This window comes from Haliotis asinina, chromosome 13 (assembly GCF_037392515.1).
Source record: "Haliotis asinina isolate JCU_RB_2024 chromosome 13, JCU_Hal_asi_v2, whole genome shotgun sequence".
In the NCBI taxonomy this organism is placed as follows: Eukaryota; Metazoa; Mollusca; class Gastropoda; order Lepetellida; family Haliotidae; genus Haliotis; species Haliotis asinina.
In genome coordinates, this window is record NC_090292.1 from 18163784 (window position 1) to 18189979 (window position 26196).

General features: G+C 43.4%; 1 protein-coding gene across 1 annotated transcript; it reads left to right on the forward strand.

Annotated features, from left to right (window-relative positions):
- Window positions 1-736: 736 nt before the first annotated feature.
- LOC137260284 (alpha-1,3-mannosyl-glycoprotein 2-beta-N-acetylglucosaminyltransferase-like) lies at window positions 737-26196 on the forward strand. Its single transcript, XM_067797973.1, has 11 exons — window positions 737-781; window positions 1395-1479; window positions 2324-2435; window positions 2819-2933; window positions 4618-4747; window positions 20481-20615; window positions 20991-21081; window positions 21590-21694; window positions 22606-22696; window positions 23426-23596; window positions 24684-26196. Exons 1-11 carry the CDS (start codon window positions 737-739, stop codon window positions 24795-24797), a joined length of 1194 nt encoding a protein of 397 aa, XP_067654074.1. The 3' UTR covers window positions 24798-26196.

Here is a 26196-nt window from a genome sequence, read left to right on the forward strand (position 1 = left end):
ACCCAAAGCAGAATGGTCTCTAATTAAAATCGAAAGGTCGAATCGGGAGATACATATCTGTGACTGCCCCTAGAAATCTGAGCTGTAAAGACGTTTGGGAATATGAAAAGTGTGATTTGATGATTGATGACATTTGAATTCCAAGAAAGATACGTCGTTTCCTGATGACATACAATAGGTATTAAAGCAAAAATATTTCTGTTAAATCGAATGTATATAAATCACTGTCAATAGCCACTTAACCTGAACTGCGGGCAGTCCGAGGTAGCATGGCTTCAGGTTAGTCTTGTGCTTATCATTCATCAACCTTTCCGTTTTTTGACATAATATATTTTTAAATAAATGGTCAGACTGCCAAGAATTGTGGCATTGAGTCTGATAGTAACATATGTTTATTCGGATAATTGACAAGCATGACCTGCAACTATTTTGGTGTCCCTTTCACCAGACACAAGCCAAGCACTTACGCTTGGAGTCGTCATCAGAAAGCGCAGTTTTCTGACATTCGTGTTTCATTTGCGTGTATTGCAACACAGTTTCTTTTGAAATTTTCGGAATGGGTCTGAGTGTTGTTTTAGTTGTAGCATTTGTCACGCTGCCGTATAGCAGCCCAACACATGACTGGCAACCTTTTGGTCCAGAGATGTGCAGGCGCTTGTGTGGAACAATTGTTGGTTGCACATCCCCAGATTTTTTCCTTACTAGCCTTCTGTGTGACGTCACGAACGGCACCACGATGTCGTCTTCAAAGAGCGAGATGTCACGGACGGAGCTTCAAATGGTAAGCTGAACTGTCCCACAAATGAACGTCGTAACGAACAGCGTCTGCCATATAGCAGAGAACGGTGTCCAATTATTTCGGAAAGTTAGAGTAGGATAATAAGCACAATGATCTGTGATAAACATTGTGATTTGAAATTGCCTTTGAAATACGATTTCCAGCGTGTTAAGTGAAGGATTTGTCCACAACGTGTCCCTGCAACCCTCCGCTGACTTCATGACATTTGTAGGTTATTTCTTAAGGTTTTGGTTCAGCAGCTGCTGCTGATGATGATGATGATGAAGATGATGACTTGACCGATAAATATGGGGACATAAAAGGTCGTCACGGTTGCACCATTTCATTTCCACAAAGTTTGAATTTGGAAATTGGCCAAGTTTAGGATTGTGTTCTCTGACAATGCACGTGGGCCTGTGCCTGAAAGCTTTGTACAGTACAGTACAGTACAGTAGTTGACAACAGTGAACTATTTCCAGTGATAACTCGACCCGGATTTTGATTGCCCACATGAGTATAACGTGTCAAGCCTATTTCTGGTGCCACCTCATGATATTGCTGGAATATTGCAAAAAAAAAAAAAAAAACGGTGTAAAACCATATTCACTCCTTACAGGTGGTACAGCAAGGTGTGTCTAAGACTGCCCAATGTCCAAGGGGCACTAGGATGTTCTACAGCCGGTCTGGGACATTGCATTGTGGTAAGACAATATATCGTCTACTCTCAGTTTCAAAATCACATATGTGAAAATATACGAATTAACTGAGTTTCCCAGGCATTGTTCAACGAAATCGCCCTTAAGAACTTTTATGAATGTTAAGGCAGAATGCTATTCTTGTATAGAGTAATTGTTTAAAACATAAAGATGAAATATTTTTATGGTTTTAAATGAAACATTCCGCTATTTTTAATTTTCACTTCCCATTATAATATATGTAATCACGTTATATACCTCTGACTTTGCAACACATTATGTATTTGTTTAAAATATAAATAATGCTGTTATGGTAGAATGGAAATAATTGTAATGTGCTGGAAAAGCAGAGGTACATAGCAAAATTATGATAGCTCTAAATTTGGTATTTATTCGGTTTTAAATCAAATTTAGAGCTATTATAATTTCATTATATACCTCTGATTTTCCAACACGGTATGTTTATCTCCTAATTGTAGTATACCAGTAAACCTGTCTATTGTCATGGTTTCAGTAAATGCTGGATCATGATTGGTTAATTAAAGTCATTCAGAGGTGTATAATCACTTTATTGACCGAAGATTTTCCAACACATTATAACCTTTTTAATCTTAGTAATGCAGTTATGATAAAATGGAGAGGTATATATGACAAATTATGAGAGCTCTAATTTTTTTATTTGAAACCTCATTCTAGGCATTTGGTTTCAAGTAAAATTTAGAACAATTTCGTTTTTACTCTGGTTGTCCAACACTCTATGTTGGTCTCCTAAATACTACTGTTGTCCTACTGCCTGGAGTTTAAAATGCGGTTTTATAAAGTTAGTTTCTGTTTTGTGTTTGTGTTTCAGATCAACGAAAAAATGTTCCGGCAAAAAAAAATTCTGATGAGACTCGGATCGCCATCCTGATGATAGCTTGTGACCGGGTGACTGTGAGCCGCAGTCTCGACCAGCTTTTAAAGTGAGGAACGGCAATATGTTGTGCTGTTTTTATGGTTACACATCTGCTGATCCTAAAATCTGATGTATTGTATTTTATGATTTGCATTTTTTCTTATCATGTTAAAAACGTTATGAATTTGATACTTATGAGGTGAATTATCCCTCATGCCCTCCACAAGCCTCACTTTATGATCAGATTATCCCGGCAACTGGCAAATGTAGACAACTTGTTAAGCAAATATTAAAGCAGGTTGCAACGTAGCTGATTCATAATTATCTTGGGTAGTTTCTGATCTCGTATCCTTAAAACCTCAAAAACCTGTAAAAATTTCCTTTTTGGAATTTGAAGAAATGACACTGACTGAAGAATGTAATGGACACAAAACCCTGTCTTTTACGTAGATATCGCCCACCTAGTGACAAGTTCCCAATTGTGGTCAGTCAGGACTGTGGGCATCAGCAGACGTCAGATGTCATAGACGGATACGTCAAGAAACAACTCGTGAAACATGTGAAAGTAAGTAGGTTACATGCCATCGCTGGTACTTCGTGTGTTGCTTAACATCATGTCCCTCTATCACCTGTACCTGTCTGTGATGTCGTTTCTATCCCATGAATCGGGACAGTAGTTGAAGCATTGGCTCGTCACGCCTATAGTTCGAATCAAGGGCAAGCTGGTTTCTTTGAGAGAACAGCTGAGAAATGTTTTGATATTACTGGTCTTGCAGAGCGATGCTTTCACCAACAAAGAAACCCACTTTATTGTCTGAGTGAGTGAGTGAGAGTGTTTTATGCCACACTCAGCAATATTCCAGCTATATGGCGGCGGTCTGTAAATAACCAAATCTGGAACAGACAATTCTGTGATGAACAGCAGGAACACTGATCTGCACAATTGGGACCAATGACGTGTCAACCAAGTCAGCGAGCCTGGCCAGCCGATCCCATCAGTCACCTCTTACCTATTGCCTGAGAGACAGAAAATGCTCAGGGTCTCATTCCTGAAAGTAATCGTAGTGCTACGGCTGTCATACGTGCATGGTGACGTATGGGAGTTATGATCAACTTAGTGCTACGGCTGTCATACGTGCATGGTGACGTATGGGAGTTACGATCAACTTAGTGCTACGGCTGTCATACGTGCATGGTGACGTATGGGAGTTACGATCAACTTAGTGCTACGGCTGTCATACGTGCATGGTAACGTATGGGAGTTACGATCAACTTAGTGCTACGGCTGTCATACGTGCATGGTAACGTATGGGAGTTACGATCAACTTAGTGCTACGGCTGTCATAGTGCATGGTAACGTATGGGAGTTACAATCAAGTTAGTGCTACGGCTGTCATACGTTCATGGTAACGTATGGGAGTTACGATCAACTTAGTGGTACGCCTGTCATGCGTGCATGGTGACGTATGGGAGTTACGATCAACTTAGTGCTACGGCTGTCATAGTGCATGGTGACGTATGGGAGTTATGATCAACTTAGTGCTACGGCTGTCATAGTGCATGGTAACGTATGGGAGTTACAATCAAGTTAGTGCTACGGCTGTCATAGTGCATGGTAACGTATGGGAGTTACGATCAACTTAGTGCTACGGCTGTCATTGTGCATGGTAACGTATGGGAGTTACGATCAACTTAGTGCTACGGCTGTCATACGTTCATGGTGACGTATGGGAGTTACGATCAACTTAGTGGTACGCCTGTCATACGTGAATGGTGACGTATGGGAGTTACGATCAACTTAGTGCTACGGCTGTCATAGTGCATGGTAACGTATGGGAGTTACGATCAACTTAGTGCTATGGCTGTCATAGTGCATGGTAACGTATGGGAGTTACGATCAACTTAGTGCTATGGCTGTCATACGTGCATGGTAACGTATGGGAGTTACGATCAACTTAGTGCTACGGCTGTCATAGTGCATGGTAACGTACGGGAGTTACGATCAAGTTAGTGCTACGATTGTTTTGAGGAACAGGGTCCAGATAAAACACTTTTAATTTTTTAAAGTGTGCAGTATTTGCCATGGCTTTATTGCTGTCTGCTCATATTCGTTCAGTCTGTTAAATCCACCTACTCACTCACTGAACATCTGAGTTTGAACTGATCTTCAGCAATCCGAGTTTGTATTATAAACTGTGTCAAACAAACCCATTCTATCTGATGCTAATCCTGTGTTGTGTTTGTTACAGCAACCTAATTTGTCCAAAATCAACCTTCCATGGCCGCAGAGTAAGTTCGTTGGCTACTATAAAATAGCCCGCCATTACAAGTGGGCTTTAAATCAGATATTTAAAGTCTTCAACTATTCCACAGCCATCAGTAGTATAGGGAATGATAGTCCGAAAACACTTTTCAAAAACCCCTCTAAAAAGCCTCATTTACTAAATGAGGCTTTGGTGGGACCCTTAGCTCTTGCTATTATTACCCCTACTACAAAGCTACGCCATCACGTTTACCGTGACTTGGCAGGCGGTAACACTGTGCCGTACGGTACGATCAATAATTCTTCTCTTACAAATCCCCTACCCGGCCCATCCCTCAAGTAGTATAAGTTAGGTTCGTCGGCTTTCATATCCATTTTATCTATGTTGTAAGTTTTGACTGACCATATAGGATCGGTGGCTCGCTTACGGCTATCGCCCTCATGTTCCCCCGGCTGGTATAGATACCTAACTAAGGCCCTATCTGGTATCTGTTTCTCCTTTCCACGCAATGGAGCAGACGACTCTGCTAACACTGATTTTAGTTTGATAGCGTCTACCGGTTTCTTACCAGTGAGCCGGGTTACTTCATGGTTGATTGCCGACACCACCTCGGGTAACCTCGCTACCCATTCAGTCGATCGTTTTCCAGTGGTTGTCATTTCCCTAGCATATTGATGACCGAACAAGCGCTCAGCCAAAGTCCTATTAAATCTCTCAACTATAGCTTGGCTGCGATGGGCTCCGGCCGTGCCACGTCTGACCTTTGTATCGTGTTTGGCTAGCAGTTGTGAAACGGCACCCATGAACTCCCGTCCTGGATCAACTTGCAGCTCTGTTGGCCAAGTCAGCGGGCTGCGTTTGTATATGCGTTCTAATCCTTTGGCTACTTTGGCCGAATCTTTCGTGGTCAAGGGTTCGGCTTCCTTGTAACGACTGGCTACGTCCACTACGGTTAAGGCATACTTGTACCTCTTATCATGAGGTAGGAACAGTAGGTCTGCCTGGTGAATGCTATTAGGTATGTTAATTCCGAAACTCCTTCTAGGTACGTAGCGTGGTGCAGGCAAATAGATCTGCCACAGGGCTTGTTTTTCAAGCCACGCTTTGGCTTTCTCTGGTGATACTCGTGCCATTTTAGATAGCTTATCTACTGCGCTAGCTCCTTTCCAATATCCACGCGGGCTGTAATAAATAGCCTCAAATTTTTTCATGTCCATACGCGTATGTGTTTATACCATCAATAGCTATCCAACGTTTCGTGTCCATAGGCGATAGGGACGTCTTGTTTATAGTCAGTCCGTATATCTTATGTCCATCACTTCTAAGCGTGTTCATCTTATGCCTAAAGGTACGGGTCTTGAACAGGGCCTCCTTGAATCTGGCGTGTTTGATGTGTTGTTTCACCACATACTTCTTAACCCCTTTAGCTTTTCGGATCTCACTATTGTCGGTTTTCAATATGGAGTACATCTTAGGCCTCAAACCTATATACTCAGCTATTGGCGTGCCAGCACACTCGTCCTTCATCTTACCTAGGACCTTTTTATTTACCGTGCTGTGCATGGTATGGGTCTTAGGATAGTCGCTGGTGTCGTATAAATCGATGTGTTTTTTCATGTCCTCGTACACGTCCTCGGTTCGAATCTCCATCAGCAGGGAATCCGTGTCAGTGTACAGCACTTCGCACCTGTCGCCGTACTGTTTCTTGAGCTCGTTGTAGTAAAAGTCGTACATCAGGTGTTTGGATAAATCGAGGATACTCATCCCAACGTAAACAGGTCGGTTGAATTTTATGTGGCTTTTCTTCATGTGTATGGCAACTAGGTCATCTGTGAATATTTTATTACGGTTGAATGCCGGACTGGCTATCAATTTCCTGAGCTTGTCTTCCTCACTAGATCTAACCAGTTTCACGGTTACGCGTTTCCTCAGGTTTTCCATAGTCTTACCAAACACCGAGTTGTTCATGAGCTTGTAGAGATTTTTTTCAAAATCACTGGTGGCTTTTTTTCGTAGGTCTGTGTTCATTCTGATGTAGGGCTCCATCCATGGGCTCTGGTCGAACATGAGCACCCTGTGTATTTTGGTCAGCCTCATACCCAATGACAGGTACAGCTGTAGGTTGCGATAGTGAACTATGTACTTGGTCTTATTCATTAAGTTAGGCACGAGTTTCTCAACGTCCGCCACACGACCACCTGACAAGTTATGTTGGTACTCAGACATCCAGTCTGTGTTAACCTTCATACGTTCGGGTGCAAGGGGATAGCTGTTGTGCGATGTGTGTAATGCCTTGGGATACTCTAAGTCAACTTCGAGGATATACCCTTTGTTTGAATCTGGTGCAATGCTCATAACATCAACGTTTGGTACCCATTCGAATCCCCCTGTAGGTAGATACTGGCTCATGGCCCAGCCGTACAGGTTGTTTGCGTCGAGGTATAGAATGTGATTGGTTGGTTTGTTAGGATCGTAACCTTTCACGTATTGATTATTTGCTTTAGCGTATCGTTTGGATGCCATGGAAATCCCACCTCGCAAGCCCTTCTCAATGAATAGGTGCATGTCGTAATCTGTGAGCAATTCCAAATTAACTCCGGTCTTTCTAAGCAAGGCGTCCCACGACAGACCTGGGCTGGTGTAATACCATGCGGGGTCGAGTTTATACTGCTTTAAACAGGTCCGCCTGAACGTTTCAAACACGTCGGCTAACAGCAGTACATCTGTCCTCAAGTACAGATCGTGATAATCGCCAAGGTTCTTACAACCCAGTTTATTCCATACGTTAATCGCGTGCGAGTAATCGTCTCGTGAGACGGACGCCTCATTCAGCTTGCTATAAAAGCAGTCGATAGGAGGTAGTCTGGTCTCGGTGAACTTAGCCCAACTATCCATGTACTCATATGGATATACACCCTTCCTCATGAGCAGGTGTCTAGTCTCGGCGTCTGTGTATCGATCTGTGATAGGGAAGGTATTGTTGGCCTTGACCAGACTGTCGAGTGACGATAGGAGGAATTGAAACGAGTCAATGAACCTAAGTCCGTTTAAGCTGAAGGAGATGTATCTCTCCATGTTGTTGGGGATGCACGTTATATTACCATCGATTTTCGCGATGGCCTGCATGATCAAGTGAGAGTCGTATCCTCTCAAGTTGTGAAAGACAACGGGGATGTTTATTGTCTTAGGGTTGATTTTAAGCTTGAGGTTGCACGCGTTGTGAGCGGCGCCTCTATACTTACCAGTTATGTGGCAGTGATCTCTCACCGAATCACCGTTAAGTGGTGAGTCGCACACGTGACAGTTAGTGCTACTGGCGTGAGCTAGCATGTCGGCTCTGGTCATACGCATTGGAGTGATTTTATACAATGCATTCCTAATAATTTTTTCTTCCTCCTGCAAGCACTTTAGAAACCTTTCAGCCGCGTCAGGACCCCTATACACTACCGGAGCTTTCGTTTCCCCGTCACAACGGACGACAATGTATCCAAACGAACAGGCTATATGCTCTTGTGTTTTGTGTGTGAAACTCCCACTAGTGGATGATTCCCCTACAATTAAGGCTTCGAAGTCGGCGTATATAATATAAGGCACAGACATTTGATTCTTGTGATTGTCGAATTTTAGGATATTTTCACCTTCCTTAGGCATTTCGACTCGTATGGCCGTCTGCCCAACACCTTGGCAATCCTCCAGGTGGGATTCTAATAAATCGGCCCGACTGAAACAGTGTAGGCATCGTACACAAAAGTGTTTTTCCCCAACGTGTTTCGACTGGTCGTGCAACAACCGGCTGAGATGTTTTATCCACGTGTAGTGATACGTTTCACCTTTTTGAATCATGAATAAATTAATAACTTGACAATCCTTCACCGGGCTGACCCTGTGTATTATTGTTGTATTACCTTCGTGTCCAAAGACATTTATAGCCAGATTATTCTGTTTTTCTACTTTAGTGATCTGGGATATTGGGGTGGGTTCATCTATACCATCCCAGTTGAGCCCATCGTCCTGTGGATAATTAGAAGGCCTGTTCGGATTAGTGGCAGCTGGAAATAAGGCTGACCTGATAGATAACCTCAAGCAATCGTTTCCTCTATTCTTAACGTTTACTATGGCTTGTTTGTTCTTATAGTAGGGAGGCAAGGCTAGGTATGACCCACCTCTGAACGGCACGTATTTAGCTATATCTAGATAGACATTATCGATTTTATCTACAGCCCACCCGGACCCCATGTGTGTGTAGCGTTCTAGGTATTCTCGTATCTGCTGAAAACTTGTATCGATTGATGCGTCAATGGTCTCTGCATGTGTGACGACCTCTTGTTTACCTCGGAAGTAAGGCTGAACATACTCAGTGGTACTCCCAACCTGCTTATCGAGCGACATTTTCACTGTGATCTGAAACTTGATACTTCCTAGATTATTTAGTTCCTGGTTGACCTTATCAGCTATCAGAGGCTTAATATCTGTAATGTCTATGTTTCTATCGACGTGCATGCGCCAACTTCCCAAATAGTTGCCTACAGCGTGCTTAGTGCGCACGAACTGTAGGTCAATAGCTCTATTCTGTCGTAATAATTCTAAAAGCTGTGGTTTTCTCATACGAGAATACCCGCCTAAACCCAAATCGTGTGCCTCGGTTTTCAGTTGTTTTACAGTGGGAGGTTTTGCTACGGGGGTATGTGATAACAATGCGGTTAACCCGGCTTTCCCCAATTTTGAATAACCCGTGTATCCAAGCTGTTTCGCTTGAGCTTTTAACTGTTTTACCGTAGGAGGGACTTCTAAACCTAGTAATCTCAACAATGCTGGCTTCCGCATTCTAGAATACCCGATAACACCTCTCTGTTTTGCGACCCTCTTGAGCTCGCGCACAGTAGTCATTGTGTTTACACCTAAGAGAACTAATGTCTAATTGGTTCACAGTAAGGGGAGGTAACTCCTCCACTCTTGATAAAAAATATTTTATTTCTTGTAATCACTTATTAACCAAACTCGGTTTGTTGGCCACAATTCTCGTAAGTCTTCCAACAGCTTGTGTGAATCTATGTAGGCATCGATCAGTGTTTGGTTATTTGATAACAATTCGATTAACCCGGCTCTCCCCAGGTTTGAATAACGCCGGCATCCAAGCTGTTTTGCTATAGCTTTTAATTGTTTTACCGTAAGATAGGCTTCCATATTCAAGAATGTACAGTAGACATGTTTACACCTAAGAGAACCAATCTCTAATTGGATTTTATCTTGAGCAGTCGTCTACGTTCTTTTATGTAGTCTTTTTTATTCTCATATATGAGTTGATGTCTGACTACGTTCGCTCCGTGAGCTTTACATAAACAGTAGTGCCCTTTAACCCCGATACCACACACAGAACACGTGTAGTTAGGACTTCCCATATGGAAACAACAGAACCCCTGATTCCTGCATTTCCTACCACAGGCCTCGGTCTTCCCCATAAGTATATATTCGCATCGGTATGGAGCGGGTCTCATGTTTACTTATATAGGTATTTTAGTTTAATTGCTTAGCAACCAACGCAGTAGCTGCTATACCCAACACTATGAAGCCCAGTTCACGATTCATTTGTCCCTTGGATGGTGTGTAGTACTGAGCGAGTGTGGGTTTATTGAGCGCTTCCAATCGTTTACCAGTTAGTAGATAGTATTCTTTCATTGCTTCATCGACATCGTTGAATGTTTGAACGGCATGGTTTTCACGCGTGAGTTGTTCGTTAATAAAATCGAGCCTCTGGAGGCGTTTTTTAGCGTACTCGGCCTGTGCTCTTTGTAATTTCTCAGTAGCGAGATCGTGTCGCTTCCTTTCTTCCTGTATTTCAGCCGCGTGATCATCTCGTAGTTTCGAGAAGAGGAAATTACTCCCGGAAAATGCCAGGGCATTCACTAACGCCCCACCGACCATCATAGCTATCGTGGCCATCCCTATATTTATTTCATTATATTATCAGGTATTATTCCTTGTTTTACTAGGATGTCTTTTGTGGCCATCGCCATACCAAGGTTCATTATGAGCATACCCATATCCTGCAGGTTGAAATCTAGCTTGATAGTTGGTTGTTTAAGCACCATTTTAGTCAACCGAGCGTACCCTACTGCTAAACTGGCTACCACTGTGGCGTGGTATGCGTCGTTGACGAACGTTTTCCCCTCAGACATTATGTATATGATATAAAATATTTTAAATTATAACATGATATGCGGGTCGACGGTGGGGGTACCCCCCACACCCCCAACAGTGGGGGTTACCACCTCAGGTACCACCTCACGGTGAGGGTTTCCCTCACGTGTATATAACCACGAGATAGCCAAGGCAGCAGTTACACCTACAGCCAACAACAGTCGGGTTGGGTTGGTCACTTTATGTTGGTTACACCACCGTTTTTTACCGGCAGCTACTCTCTTAGGATTCTTCTGTCTGGTTACTGTTGAAGTGGTCTCCACCGTCACTGGTTCCTGTGAACTCACTGTTGGGGGTGTGGGGGGTACCACCACTGGGGTCTCCTCCACTGGGGTTTCCTGTGCAGTATCCATCTATACTATTATTATTATTCTTTCTCTCAAATTGACAATGTTTTGCCGTGATAATCGCCGCCGTCACTGGAGCCAACAACATACCATATTTGTGGTACAACCCGCAGCTGATAGAGCTCACGGCGTGTTCGATAAAAGGGTCTTTCTCGAGGTCCTCCCACAGGTAAAGTCGGCGCTCTGGTGGAATGGGAAGGAAGTGTGATACAATACCGGTGTATATCTGGGTCATAGCCGATCCTATTGTCTTTGTCATTTCTGCTCCGAGCCGGGACTCGTATCTAGCGTACAGCTTATCGATTTCTTCGGCTGACATTTTGTGAATTTTATCCGGGGTGTAGTCTCCAAAGTAATGTTTGGCTTTGCCGCCAACAGCCAACGCCACCAGTTTCTCTCGCTTGGGGGAATCCCCAGTTGGGGAACCCTCCACAGACAATTGTTCGAGCAATTCCTCACACTCCATCTTATAATATAACAAGTAAGATTTAGTTTTAACTATATAATACCCGATACAAACAAAACACAGAGAAATGAAAGTTAAGTTGCACACGACAAATACTTCAAATATCATAGCTATGCTTAGCATTTGCTTAGCTTTGCTTAGCTTTGCTTAGCTTTGCTTAGCTTTGCTTAGCAAACTATATATGCTACTGGTTGGTCGGTCTTTAGTACGAGCTTAGCGTGTTTAGTTTCAGCGAGCTGTTTCTTCACCCGTTCCCGTTCTAATTTACTCATCACATCGTTCTCTCTCAAACACTCCTCAAACGAATCCCTGTCCTTGCAGTGAAATAAGGCCACCCATCGCGTCTGCTCCCTGAGGTCTTTCAACACCGAGTTGAACTTCTGCGTTAGCACCCAGACGCTGTGATTTGCATGCCGGCCGGAGAAGGCCAGGTACGATAGCATGTCTCTCTTTTTTGTTATCTCGCGATTAGCGCTGCAGTCGTCCAGTATAAACAGCGTCGGTTCCCCTTTAAATTTCTCGTGAAGAGCTTTCAACCAGTCCTGCAGGCGTGTTCCAGGGTCGATTTTGTGTACGTCCGGGTCCGTCATCACCCAAGGTCGCGCGTATGTTTTATTCATGCTCAGAGTAGGGCACATGATAACGATGTTATCGAACACATCCTTGTAGTAACCCTCCAACATATCCAACACGAAAACGGTCTTCCCACAGCCAGTCTGCCCGCATATGATAGCGCAGTGTGGGTCAGTGGGTAGGTGGATGGTGGGGTACCCCCCACTAGTAGATGGCTTGCACGAATCTCCCATTGTCTATATTAAGTTGCGCGTCCATAATAACGTACAGATATAATTTCAACTTACCAGCGGTTTGAGCCTTCTTATTAATCTGGATGGTTATCCCTTCGCTGCCGTTATCTATACGGCGCCCGCTACCGTGCAGTTTATCATCATCCGTGGATCGCATGTCCAACCATAGGGCGTACTTGGTGGTCAGGTATTCACCGATCTGCACGGAGCCGAGGTCCAGGTCCTTTGTTATATAATCCCCCACTGGTAGCTTTTTTATCTCATCCCACTGCTGGTGTGGTCTCATACCATGACTGAACAGCTGGTTGGGCACGCCCTCGATGGTAACTTCCACCTTTTCAATCTCGGGGTTGAAAAACTTCTCGCTGTCCCTCCGGAATGGATCGTAATCCTCCACGGGGACGACCAGGATACCTTTCATCGATCGCGCCGGCACGTTCAGGTTGATATTCCACACAGTGTCGCTCTTATCTCGCACGACTGATCTATGCCTCAGTACGCGATCGTACAGGATAGCCATCTTCCCAGAGTACTGGCTTCGAACCTGCCTGGCCAGCTCCGGACTAGTGACCATGTCGAACTCCAGAGAGATGTTGTCTATGGTATAACTGGCCTCATCACCGTTCGGCGTACGCACTACTTTGCTATAGTCGTTAAACGTGAGCTCGTATTCGAGCCTATCACCCAGCGCGGCCTGGTAAAACGGCGCGTGTCCCGTGAGCAACTCGAAGTCGAGCGGCACGCAGAATCGATTCCCGTATGCTCGAGCGATGGCCTTTTCACCGTCCGATAGCTTGTCTTGCTGGTCTGTCGTGAAGACGTATCCTATGCGCGCCCGGGTTGATTTGCTGATACCCTGGTACACATCATTGACTCGTTCTCTCTCGCTTTTCCAGAGATCCTTGTAGCAGTGAAACACGTCGCTGTCGTCGATGCTCAGTACCTCGTTACCGCTGATCTTGACGGTCGTTTTCTTGATGATAGCTCGACCCACGTTCCGCACTAGCTCGCGTTTGTCGTTGTCGGAGGTCAACGTGATATTAAACGCCAGTCGAACAGTGCCTGGTACAATGAGGTCATTCTCACCAAGGTTTGGAAATCTAACCAGCAGAGTTTGGTTCTGGTCTATCTTGCTGGGATTGTTGGTGATGGTCACCGACTGTCGCACGGCTCTGGCACCTAATGGCTCTCTCAATTTTCTGAAAGGATCTAATTTTCTACCGTACATTGTTATATATAAATAAAATATATTTAAATACTAATGGATGAAGACATAGATATGACGGAGATGCCGGGCGCTAGTGCCCAGGCATTCGATGATGAGCAGGAGACCTCATTTACTAGTTCACCATTGAGCCAAGAACTCTTGGAAACAACGGTAAATGATTATTACAAAAGTTTAAAAAGCGATAAAAACTACGTTGAACCCCAGGGTATATACCATAAGAATTTTTTTGTTGATACAAAGGGTGTTCTACGTCTTAAGTCTGCCCCAGGGGTTGACCTCTTTAACAAGATCAATAAAAAACCACTGGCCTTGTCAACTCTAGCCAGCCGCAATGGTGGTGCTGAATTTATCCGTGAACATCTAAACATGCGTGATTACGGTGGTGCAATACCTAAGACCGTTAAAGAAGATCTGCAAGCTACCAGATCCCACCTCACCACTATAGATGAAATGACGCCAGAGCGTGCTACAGAAGCCTCGGACAGCATAGAAAAACTGTTGAGCACCTACTGGGACAAACCGTTACCGGGATTTGACTTTCCGGTAAGGGAACTGCGCGGCTTAGACGAAGCCGTGAAACGCGTGCGTGGAGAACTCGTGAACAACATGGGGAAACTGAACGAAATCGACGAGCACATCGCTAGGGAAAAAACCAAACTCACCGAAACTGACGACGATGATATGAAGCGTCGCATCAATGAACGAATACGTGATTTAGAAGACGAGAGACGTACACGATTGGAAGCCGCTTCCTCGAATCGTGAACATCTTCGATCCCAGATCAGTCGCATTCGGGAAACAATCGATAGAATACTGAACGAAGATACAACTTTAGCCAACAGGATTCGGATATTGTTCCGGGAGCAAGGGGTCACCATCGCCAGCATTCTGACTGCATTGGGTTTCATCATATCAACCTTGGTGGTGTCACTGGTGGGGGCACCCCCCACACCCCCAAGTGCCGGCGGTGGAACTCCCAGCGGTGGTGGTGTTAAAGACTGGATTAAAAAACTCGGGGAAGGCCTAGCTAAACTGGCTGGTAAAGCCGCCGAAGCCCTTCCCGGCATCCTGGGTAGCATCGTCTCGTGGTTGTTGAGCGCTCTGTCTAAAACTGCCATGTGGCTCAGTCAAAACCTGTGGGCAGCCATCGTCGCCGTGGCGGGTCTGGTGTACGTAGCGGCTAAGAAATCTTTAACCAAATAAGTCCCAAAGTTACCCCACCAACCACCAGGGCCGTTTTATTATCAATATGATTGGTGGCCTGAATATGGGGGTGTGTGGGGGGTACCCCCACATGAATTTTAGGCTCCGGAGGTGGCTCCACTATACCCGTTTCACGTGGTGGGATGTGTGGGATATAGGGGGTGTTAATATCGGGGTTGATGCCCAACTTTTGGTCCGCCGTGGCTATGACTATTTTGTTGTTATAACCCACCACTTTTTTTACTCTCAGTTGCATATCACTCGGAGACATATACAGCCCCACACCGAACACGTAGTTAACTTTCGATCTGGCGTATTCTAACACGTTTTGGTAGCGTTCGATGGCCCGCGGGAGATCAACTGGAGAATTAATAGCATCCTCAACGTTGGAAACGAATTGTTTCTGAGCGTCGTAAGCAGTTCCCTTACCGAGGATGTTAGAACGCGTCATCGACTGCGCACCCAACAGCGACCACACATACGTTCGAATCGAGTCGTTCAAGCGTATTGTACCAGCACGAGTGAATCCTTTCGATGTGTCCAGCATGAACATTTTCCACCCGTCTGCGGTTGACTGCTCCACTTTCTGGACTGTGAAAGCAACACCACCTTTAAAGTTCATACGATCATCCCTCCATTCATTACTCGACAAAGCAAAGTCCGGGCGTAGTTTACCTTGTTTCAGTATAAGATCACTGAGTTCTTTCACTGATCGCACGCCATCAGAAGGAATACCCAACCCGTGGTTCGGCCCCGGCAAACGCCAATCCGTCTTCGGGTTTATTTCGAATTCATTACAAATACGTTCATAGGCCCGTCTATCGTATGGGTTGTTTGTTGCGTCCCACGCTTTGTCCTGTGGGAGGGGGGCACTGATCTCTTTAAGGATACGTCTGACCTGGTAGTACACGTGGAATTTGAATACAGACTGACTCAGCGGTCCACGTCGAGTGTCGGTCAATGCCACACCACACCCCGTTGTAGCGCACCACACAGCAAAGTTGAATTGATTCTGCCAGAACTGCATAGGGTTGTTGAACCACGCGTGGACTGCCTCAATGTTAGTCACCATAAGCTTATACTTATCGAACACATCTAAAAGCTGGGCATTGAAATACAACTCAGGAGCAACCACGATCTTCATGGGGGAGAAATCTACATCCAGTTTAGGGTAAAACACACCAGGGGAATACATTTTAAAACTATTATATAATAAATATATATGTAATATGTACATAACACTTCCTGGAATAACGAGCGGTGAGGCCGTTCAGCTGACGCACGCGATCGATAACACGTCAGGTCAACTCGAAGTCGCACTCTGCGATATCACCTACCTACCACAATGGACTAACATTAATATCAGCAACAATAAGCTGTTCGTCAGTGGAACTCGCAGTCAAATAACTGACGGCTACTACAGCGTGTGCTCTCTAAACGACGAGGTCTTCAAACCCCTGGGAGCCGAACTCAAAATGAACGACTCAAACGGTACAGTGGTGTTAATCAACAACGGAAGAACCTCCTTGAGGCTCGGCCGACCATTAGCGAGGATACTCGGTATGTCTCCTGACGAGATAAAACCAACAACAACCGTCACAGGCACGAAGTTACCCGACCTAGTACCGTACCGAGAGCTATACATTCATCTCGGTCAGGTGAGCACAACGTATAACATTCAAGGAGGCCACCCTTCCACTATACTGAGAGCAGTGCCGGTGAAAACTGAGAAATTCAACGACGGTAGAACCGAGTCATTTTCACCACGGCAGTATAAGAGATTAACCCAGGGCAACATACCTGAACTGACAATATCGGTGTTAGATATAAATCATAATCCTGTAAATATAGGATACCTCAGCTTAACGCTTCACGTAACATGACCAGCGCACAAGGGCCCGGAGTGAAAAAATGCGTCAATATCGGGATCTCCGACCTCGGAGACACACGCGGTTTCGACGCTCCCGGAGTAGATGGTAAATCGTACGCCTTGCAACTAAAAAACAACATTTACAAACGCGTTGAAATCCCCTCCGGTGGAGCCCTAAGTGATATGATAGATACCACAGGAGCAACAGCCAACACTAAGTACGCCCTCGTCAACACCGGTGATGACAACTGGAGAATATACCCATCATTCGGAGGTAAACTGTTCGACTTAGACGATGTTGAGAGCACTACCGTCGTCAAAAACAAACCATATATGCTCGTCTTCACCGAAGATGACAAGTGGGTGTTGTTACCCGATAACAAATGGTTTCTCAATATTAGACTCGTCTCCCCTTACGTGTTCACGGATAACAAAGACAACCACCTAAACAAAGTCGTGAACAATGGAACCCTGCTCGTGGCTTACATCCCAACTCAGAGACGTAGCATAGTCGTCAGCCCAGTCAACACTATAGCAGCCCACATGCTATCAAGTAAACCGGCCATGCAAAACGTGAAATTGCAGTTGGTGTCTGAATTCGAAGGCGTGGTTAAGATACTAGAGAGTCTACCGGCAAACTCAACACTGTTCATCAAAGTCTACCTAGGGGAACCATCGGGGAATGATGTCGAGATCGTGAAGGGGATCAAACTCGGGTGGGTGAAACGACACCAGTTTCAAGTTTGCAACGTTTACGTGCGGGTGGGTGTCGACTCCAAGACCAGTCTGCAGGGGGTCAACGTGATCGTAGAAAACAAGATATCACTAATCAATATCTTCCTGCCTGACAACATACACTTCATGGGTATAAAGTTAACCCCTGAATTATTATCAGAAAACCAGTTGGAAATTATATCATAATAGTATAATAATGACTAATCATCATCCCAACACTACACTTAACGACCTGGGAGATACGGAGGGATTCGATCAGCCTGGTGAGGAAGATGAATTATACATCCTACACTTCAAAGACAACGTGTACAAACGGGTGTCGTTACCAGATTTTAAAAAACCTAAATGGCTGATCAACTTAACACCCACCTCACCTAATATGATATTAGATAATGGGTATATCTCTAAGATTAGGAACAACGGTATCTGGCCCGGGGATTTCATTCCGGAGAATACATTAGTAAACACAGAATCTAGTAGTTACGAAAAAAATGGTTTAGGAGTTTATAGAGACAATAAATTAAAATTTAGCAGTGATCTTGATAGAATATCTTCCCCTTCCACCCTCATTATAGAAGTCTTCTTTACGTCTTTCTTTAGAACCCCCCCAATATCACAACAAATTTTACCCGGGTTGTTAATACACTGGGATAAAGAACACATACACCGATATTGCCGTATTGTTATACAATGGGGTACCACGGGTCTTATAAACCGCTTAATAAACCTCAATGGGGTTTCTATTACAACAGGAAATTTTATTGGCCTCTCACCTATTACCCTGACTAGTAATCTAGAACTTGTAGACTTCAAATTCATTGATAGACTTTTAATTGAAGCCCAATTAAAAAATCTTTCAAAATATATATTATAGGATGGGTCTGTACCCAGTCGTAGAGGAAGTAGCGAAGACGTTGGAAACCGTAGATGGGTTCCGTTTGAGGCAGTTATGTGATGTGAAACGTCAACTAGAACAAGACCGTGACACGCGGAAAGCATTATGTAAAAAATACAATAGAGCTTTCAATATCGTGGATGGGGCTGACACTACCCTTATGGCAACCAGTATGGGACTAGGGGCGGCAGGCGTTGGATTGTTAACCACCATCGTGGCTGCACCTATAGTGCTAGGTATTGAAATAACGGCTGGGGTGACAGGGTTGGTAGGGTTGGCTCTTAAGTTAGTATCACGCAGGCTTAATCGTAAGGCATTGAAACACGACGAGATCAGGGTTCTGGCCGAAGCAAAACTCAACACAGTGAGTGAGCGAATTTCCACGGCACTCTCTGACAGTAAGATCTCAGAAGAGGAGTTTAGTTCAATCCTCTCTGAACTCAAAAAATATAACGGAATGAAACAAGATATTCGATCCAAGTCTCGTAAGTCTGCTATCAGCGAGGATGAGAAAAAAAAGTACATAGCACAGGGAATACAAAAAGCCCAGCAAGCCTTTATTATGAACACCAAAGAGATCGTAGGCGGTTCACGTTAAACTGTTTCATCGATATAAACATAACATAGCCGTAAGCGAGCCACCGATCCTATATGGTCAGTCAAAACTTACAACATAGATAAAATGGATATGAAAGCCGACGAACCTAACTTATACTACTTGAGGGATGGGCCGGGTAGGGGATTTGTAAGAGAAGAATTATTGATCGTACCGTACGGCACAGTGTTACCGCCTGCCAAGTCACGGTAAACGTGATGGCGTAGCTTTGTAGTAGGGGTAATAATAGCAAGAGCTAAGGGTCCCACCAAAGCCTCATTTAGTAAATGAGGCTTTTTAGAGGGGTTTTTGAAAAGTGTTTTCGGACTATCATTCCCTATACTACTGCCATCATTGTAGAAGGTAAGCACCTGCGTCCTAACTGTTACTGACATCAGTAGCTGAGATGCCAACCCTCCTAAATTTATTGGAATCTTCCTGAAAAATGCATGTTGATTCCACCATCCCGACAAAACCAAATTCATTTCAATTTTTTTCAAGCCATAGAAAAGATATAGATAGTTTTACTTGCTGGAGAGCTAGGATCATCTCTAAATACACTTCAGCCAACCTGTGTGAATCAAATCTTTCGAATTTTCTGTTTTTTCATTGTCCTAACAAAGTCGTCATTCCCCTTCTTAATATTAAATTCACAGTGACTACATTTTGAATGTTTTGTCAAAATTTATTAATTGGAAAGAGAGTCAAAAGTTTACGTAGCCACCACTAGATTTTGTAGACGACACAGCGATGGTAAACAACTACCTTGAACTTTAATGTTTTGTGAATCCGTTATGGCCTATCAACATGGGTCAGTCCCTGGCCAGACCATGAATTTGCCAGCGATGGTAAACTGCCACTGTAATCATAAGTCCTTTATGATCAATAAAGACACATTAATGAGTGGCCACCAAAAGTGGCTGGTAGTCGAGACCACATTGGATCCAGCCATAAAGACTAACCAGGGGCTTCTGTGATGAAGCAACCTTTAGTAATGTTATCCTTAACTCCCATTCTTTAACAATGCACTAAGATTACCTAGTGTAAGATAGCCTTAGTGCAGTGTTAAAGAATGGGAGTTCAGGTAAACCTTAGTAAAGGTTGCTTTGTGAAAGGCACCCCTGGAGGATATATCAGGGGAGGTGGCCAGACCGAAAGACAGAGGTGAACCAGGGCAGCCAGAGCCAGAGAGTTCTCACAGCAGTCCTGCCCAGTCAGCCGAGCCTCATTGTACTCATGTCACCATTAAATGAGTACTGAAATTACACCCTTTATATTTGTGTTGTCCTTACTTTGTTATAACATGAAAAAAGTGGCAAAAAAACAAATTCTGGGTTCAGGTCTGTAAGCACTATGCCAATCCCTGTGGTCTCCATCAAACTATTTTATGTCTGAGATGTGCATCACTTCTTCACTTTTCTCCCACACCAGGCCACAATGTGATGTAACTGTACTGTTCAAAGATGCATTTATGTCTATTCACTTCCTGTCCTTTTTTATTGCAGATGATTTAGACATATCACTGGATTTCTTTGAATATTTTGCTGCCACGTACATTTTAATGAAGAACGATCCTTTGCTGTGGTGCGTGTCTGCTTGGAATGACAACGGCAAGGAGAACATGGTGTCCGAAAACTCCGGTATTTGGAAGCAGTCAAAGGACCATCGTACAAATAGACGGTGTCACCTTGACACTTACAATATTCAAAATGTTCTTTCAGAATCAATGAGACTTGTCAAAATAAGGACGGTGGGGTAGCCTAGCGAAGTGGTGAAAGCGTTTGCTTGTCATGCAGAAGAACCGGGTCCGATTCCTGATATGGCTCCAATGTGTGAAGCCCATTTCTGGTGTCCATTTGTATGGTATTCGGGGGATCCACAGGATCACCAAGGATCCTCTGGACCTCTTCATTTTCAAGCACTGGGGGTTGGGGAGGGGTGGCCTGGTGGTTAAAATCACTCACTCACTAGCTAGTTCGAAGACAGTGCTATAGTTCTGAGTCTTTTGTTTGCAGAGCTACTGTACAGGACAGATTTCTTTCCTGGTCATGGCTGGATGATTGAGAGAGCCACGTGGCTGGAGTTGGAACCCAAGTGGCCAGAAATGTGAGTCATGGTGAAACATTGGTGAAGATGAAGTGTGCATGATTGTGAAACATGGGTTGGTGTGAAATCTGTCAGGGTAAAACTTGAGGAAGATGAAACGTTGTGAGGATGAAGTGTGCATTGTTGTAAAACGGGTTGGTGTGAAACCAGTGTCAGGGTAAAACTTATGTCAGGTAAAACGTTGTGAGGATGAAGTGTGCATTGTTGTGAAACATGGGTTGGTGTGAAACCTGTGACAGGTTGAAACTTGAGTAGTTCAGGTGAAGCATGAATGTATTGTTGCGTCATATTGCACGTGAGTTAGGATATAGGTGTGTAAGGTTACAGGTGCGTTACATTACAAGTGCTTCATGCTACATGTGCATCATGCTATAGGTGTTTCATGCTACAGGTGCATCGTGTTCCAGGTGTATTATGTTCCAGGTGTGATACGTGTTAATTCTGCATCATGTTACAGGTGTGTCATGTTACAGGTATTTCAAATTACAGGTGTGTCATGTACTTCCAGGTTCTGGGACGACTGGATGAGGCACCCGGAGCAGCGCAAGGGCCGAGAGTGTATACGCCCTGAGATCTGTAGAACCAGCACGTTCGGCAAGAAAGACGTCAGCAAGTAAGTGCAGTAGGTTTGTAATGATGCATCGAACTATTGATGGATTTCTATTGTTGAGTCTCAAATAGCAGTGACCCAGTGGTGGAAACAAGAAACTATCAATGCACCGATAGCATGTGTGACTATTGCAAGTTTAGTAACTGACTTAGATAATAAATGTGCAGCACAGGAAGTACCAGATTCCTTCACTTGATTTGGAGTTATCTGCCCTTGTTACCTCTTAAACAAACTTGATCTGGGTTTCTGGTGTCTTGCCAGTTATTAAAAGAGTGTTCAGCTTGTATTTATATCATATAAACATTACATTCGTCTGGGAAATGATTTCAAACGAGACAATTCAAGGAGAAAAAGACTATTACAATACCTCACCATGTCTTCCTGCAATGGATTTGTTTTAACAGCCAACAGTCAGCTTGTTGGGTTATCACTGTCTCATCCATAACTGTTCTGGATTTGTTGATCTTGGGTTTGAACCCCTGGTTGTGAGGTTCCTAAAGCAACCTTCACATGGCAAACTAAAGTTTGTCTACATATGATGATAAATTCTTAAAAGTTGTCAAACTCGTATTTTCACACATGAAACACATGCTTGTCAAGCGTTTGTGTCCTTTGACTGATGCCACTTTGTGGGTCGAGTCGACCAGATGATCAAAATATCACGTGACAATTTTGTTCAAATGTGATTGGTTGTTTCTGAGCAAGACGAGTTTGAGTGAACACCTGGAGTTTGCCGTGTGAAGGCCACTTAAGGTCTTCATTTCAAAATGTGACATTCCACTGGATTGGTCCGTGCAACTGACATTAGCGCAGACACACCTCTGTATGGATAGGTTGGGAAGCCATACTGTCTCTGATGTTGTGTTGCAACTGTCTTGCCAACTCCTTGTTAAAAGATCTTCGTTCTGTTTCAGGGGGTTATATTATGAGAAACATTTAAAGTTCATAAAGCTGAACCAGAAGTATGTGCCTTTCACACAAATAGATCTTTCATATCTGGCGAAGGTACGTAAAACAATTCCTGACCTCTGTTAGTGTCTGAAATGCTAGTGTATTAATAATGGGTGCAAATCTTCTACCGGGGTACCCCATATTACAGTACCGTACCCAACCCAGATATCTTTCCTGTTAATTCATCTGATCAAACTTGCAAGAAACGGCAATATACTGTTCAGCTCGGGGACTAAAGTTTCGAGTTTTCAATATCTGAACCATGTAATATATTCAAATCTCAGGGTAAATTATGTTTAAATTTTCAAAGGCAGCAAAACCCAACCATCCCAGGTATTCAGGTACCCGGCACAGGTATCCCATACCCATCCCAGGTATCCAGGTACCCAGGTACCCGTCCAGGTATACAGGTACTCATCCCAGGTATCCAGCCCAGCACTTTGATATGCATTCTTCCAAACACAATTGAACAATCACTGACTGACTGAGGGATGTGATGATCTGTGTTGTAACTGGGCTGTCAGGAACCCTTGCTTCTCATCAAAGGCTGCCTGACTTTGTTGATAGATGCAGTGATATCACTCCGGTTTAGATTGATGCTCATGTTGTTGATCACTGGATTGACTGACATCATATAGCTTGAATATTAATGAATACAGCTTTAAACACCAACCGGCTGAACAGAAGGGATATTTTATGATGTATCTCTATGTATAGGCACTTGCTCCATCGAGTGGCTCTCTTTGTGTGGACTTATTACTGTAAGTGTTCTTTTTTTGCCAGGAGCGTTATGACACCGACTTTGTAAAGCATGTGTACGAGTCCCCACTGTTGTCGGTTGCCGAGGTCGTGAGTCAGAGCAAGAGTGATTACGGAACAGTTCGGGTGCAGTACACTACTAAAGATGAATTCAAAAGTCTAGCCAAAAAGCTTGGAATCATGGATGATTTCAAGGTAAGTGTGAAATACAAACTGACATCCACTTGACGTATGTTTTCACATACACATTGCCATTGTTGTTTGTGGAGGTCACGGCTTTTTGGATACTGTTTATGATTTTCATTGTGACACAGAGGCACACAGACATACGCAAAGAGACAGACACTCTCAACAGGCACGCATGCACCTCCGCATGCACGCATGGACACAGAGAGAGCTATAACAGGGGTGGATCAAGGATTTTGGAAAATGAGGGCTGCACAAAAATCATAGGAATCCTTAGTTGAGGGGAAAATGCTCCTCAGTGCAGTGATTGAAATAATTTTTCAAATCAACCTGACAGCCGGGCTGGTGGCCCATAACTGTTGCCTGTCCATCTTGAAAGTTGCCTGCCCACATTTTAACTTACTTTTTTGCAATAACTTGCAAAAACGCTGCCATTTTGTAACAAGTACAAACAAGTAAGTCTTTGATTTGTTCTCTTTGAACCATGTGACTTCAGATATCCAATCATAACGTAGCTTACTAAGCCAGCTAGTTTTAGTGTCCTATTGCTATCTTCACTGGCTGAAGAGTTGCCCATGTATAATTATGGCATATACTGGTAGCTTTCATTCATCCTCCTTAATTCTAAATATGACATGACAATTAAAATGGAATGATCGTCCTGAGAGCGAAGTGAAAGTAGGTCAAACTTAAAAATTTTAGCCAGGCAATTGGGCTGGTGGAGAGAATTTCCAGGCACCACTATGTGTATCTTTGTTGTTGGTACTATTCTTATCACTACTATCATTATTGCTGTCGTTGATGTGTAAATTACGAAATGGTTGCACTGACATGATTGTTATATGACAGTAATTTATTGTTATGAATATTATGTCCTGATAACGTATATTGTAATGCATATAGTGTTTTTAAATATATGTTGTTATGAATATTATGTCCTGATAAGGTATTATCATAACTATTATGTCACAATAAAAAAAACACACAATTGAAAACAACGTTCCTAATGGAAAAAAATATAGGGAGAGGTCTGGATCTGCCATGCATAAGAGTGCCCAATGCAATCCATTTTCATCTGATTCACTGAACGTTTCAGGCGGGTGTCCCTCGGGCAGCTTATAGAGGAGTCATCAGCTTTATGTATAAAGGCAGGAGGGTATTCCTTTCACCTCCCCCGAACTGGAGTCAATATGACCCCAAGTGGAGTTGACCAATCACAGCACATCTTAGGGAGCCTGCTAGAAGCATCATCCAATGAAAACCACGGAGAGGTGATCCAAGAATACCATGAACCAATCAATTGCAAGTGCTGTGTTGCATATTTAGTGTGCCTGAAAGGAGTGTATCAGAGGTTTTGTGCAGTTCTGGTGACAGTCATGTGGCGTCCACGGCTCAGCGAAATTACTTTTAGTTGCTCAGGAGTTCCTGCATCAAGACTACTTCAACGTCGATTTCCCTTGAACTTGACAAAAACTGTGTACCATGTTTCCTGAACAGTGGAGACCATCTAAGCATACCAGTATAAAATACGTTCAAAATACTTGCTTGGTTGTCTATAAATATTTGGGGTTCTTTGATATAATTATCAAGAAACCTTAGTGAAATCGAAATACTCATAACGTTTTGATATCTACATACAAACCTAGCAGTAGATGTTATGCATCAGACTGAACAATGACAGCTACATAGGAAGCTATAGTGACCTATGATGGACACATCCTTCAAAGCCTTCGCGCGCACTGACCGTCTATTGTCGTGTGGCTATACTTGCATCCCCGGACAAGATATAGTTACGTAACAACACAGCAACGACGCATCGCCAGACATGATTTAAATTCAAGACAATATGTATCGTTGATTCATTAATGTATCAATCAAAGTCAAACATAGGAGGACGATTACTATAAAAGTCAAGCATCTTCACTGGTCAGTACACAACACCACTGACAGTAAACTGCTTGGCTGTAATAGTTCCTCTTCTTATTAAGGTAGGAACCATTTACACCTTGTTACTTGATATTGCTGTCTTATGTATGTATAGAATAATCTAGATAGTTTATGACTTTATTGGTTGCTCACTTTCTAGTATATAACCACTGCATGCATAATTATCCGTTGTTTGCATACATATTATAAGTGTTTGTTATTTCACACATGATGGATCATGCACGATAAGTTGTATGTTTTAAGATATCTCTATTCCTCAATGTGTATGTATATGATTGTGTATATCTATCTATTATCATTTGATGAACTATGCATCTTAGAGGTATTAAGTCAAGCTTATGTATGTATGTATTCATTTTCACTTACATGTCGCAATATCCCTCCTCTCTAGACATGAAAGTGTGCTTACCTCTACCTACTGCTATATCCCCTGTCGATCTAGATCCTCTTTAGTAACACAAATACTGACGTGATATAGTTAGGTTGTTTGTATACATTTCATGTATTCATATGACTGTTAATCCATATGCCTTGCCTTGCATTTCTGTTTTATATATGTCATGCACTGATATTATTGTCAATCCATATGCCATGTATTTCTGTTTATCAATTGTATCCAATTCTGTAATACACAACACCACTGACAGTAAACTGCTTGATTG

What these genes read in the sequence shown, in the direction of transcription:
- LOC137260284 (XM_067797973.1), top strand. Translation starts at nt 737, where the DNA reads ATGTCGTCTTCAAAGAGCGAGATGTCACGGACGGAGCTTCAAATG. An exon ending in CACGGACGGAGCTTCAAATG is followed by an intron (nt 782 to 1,394) that starts GTAAGCTGAACT and finishes CACTCCTTACAG; the next exon opens with GTGGTACAGCAAGGTGTGTC. An exon ending in AGTCTCGACCAGCTTTTAAA is followed by an intron (nt 2,436 to 2,818) that starts GTGAGGAACGGC and finishes TCTTTTACGTAG; the next exon opens with ATATCGCCCACCTAGTGACA.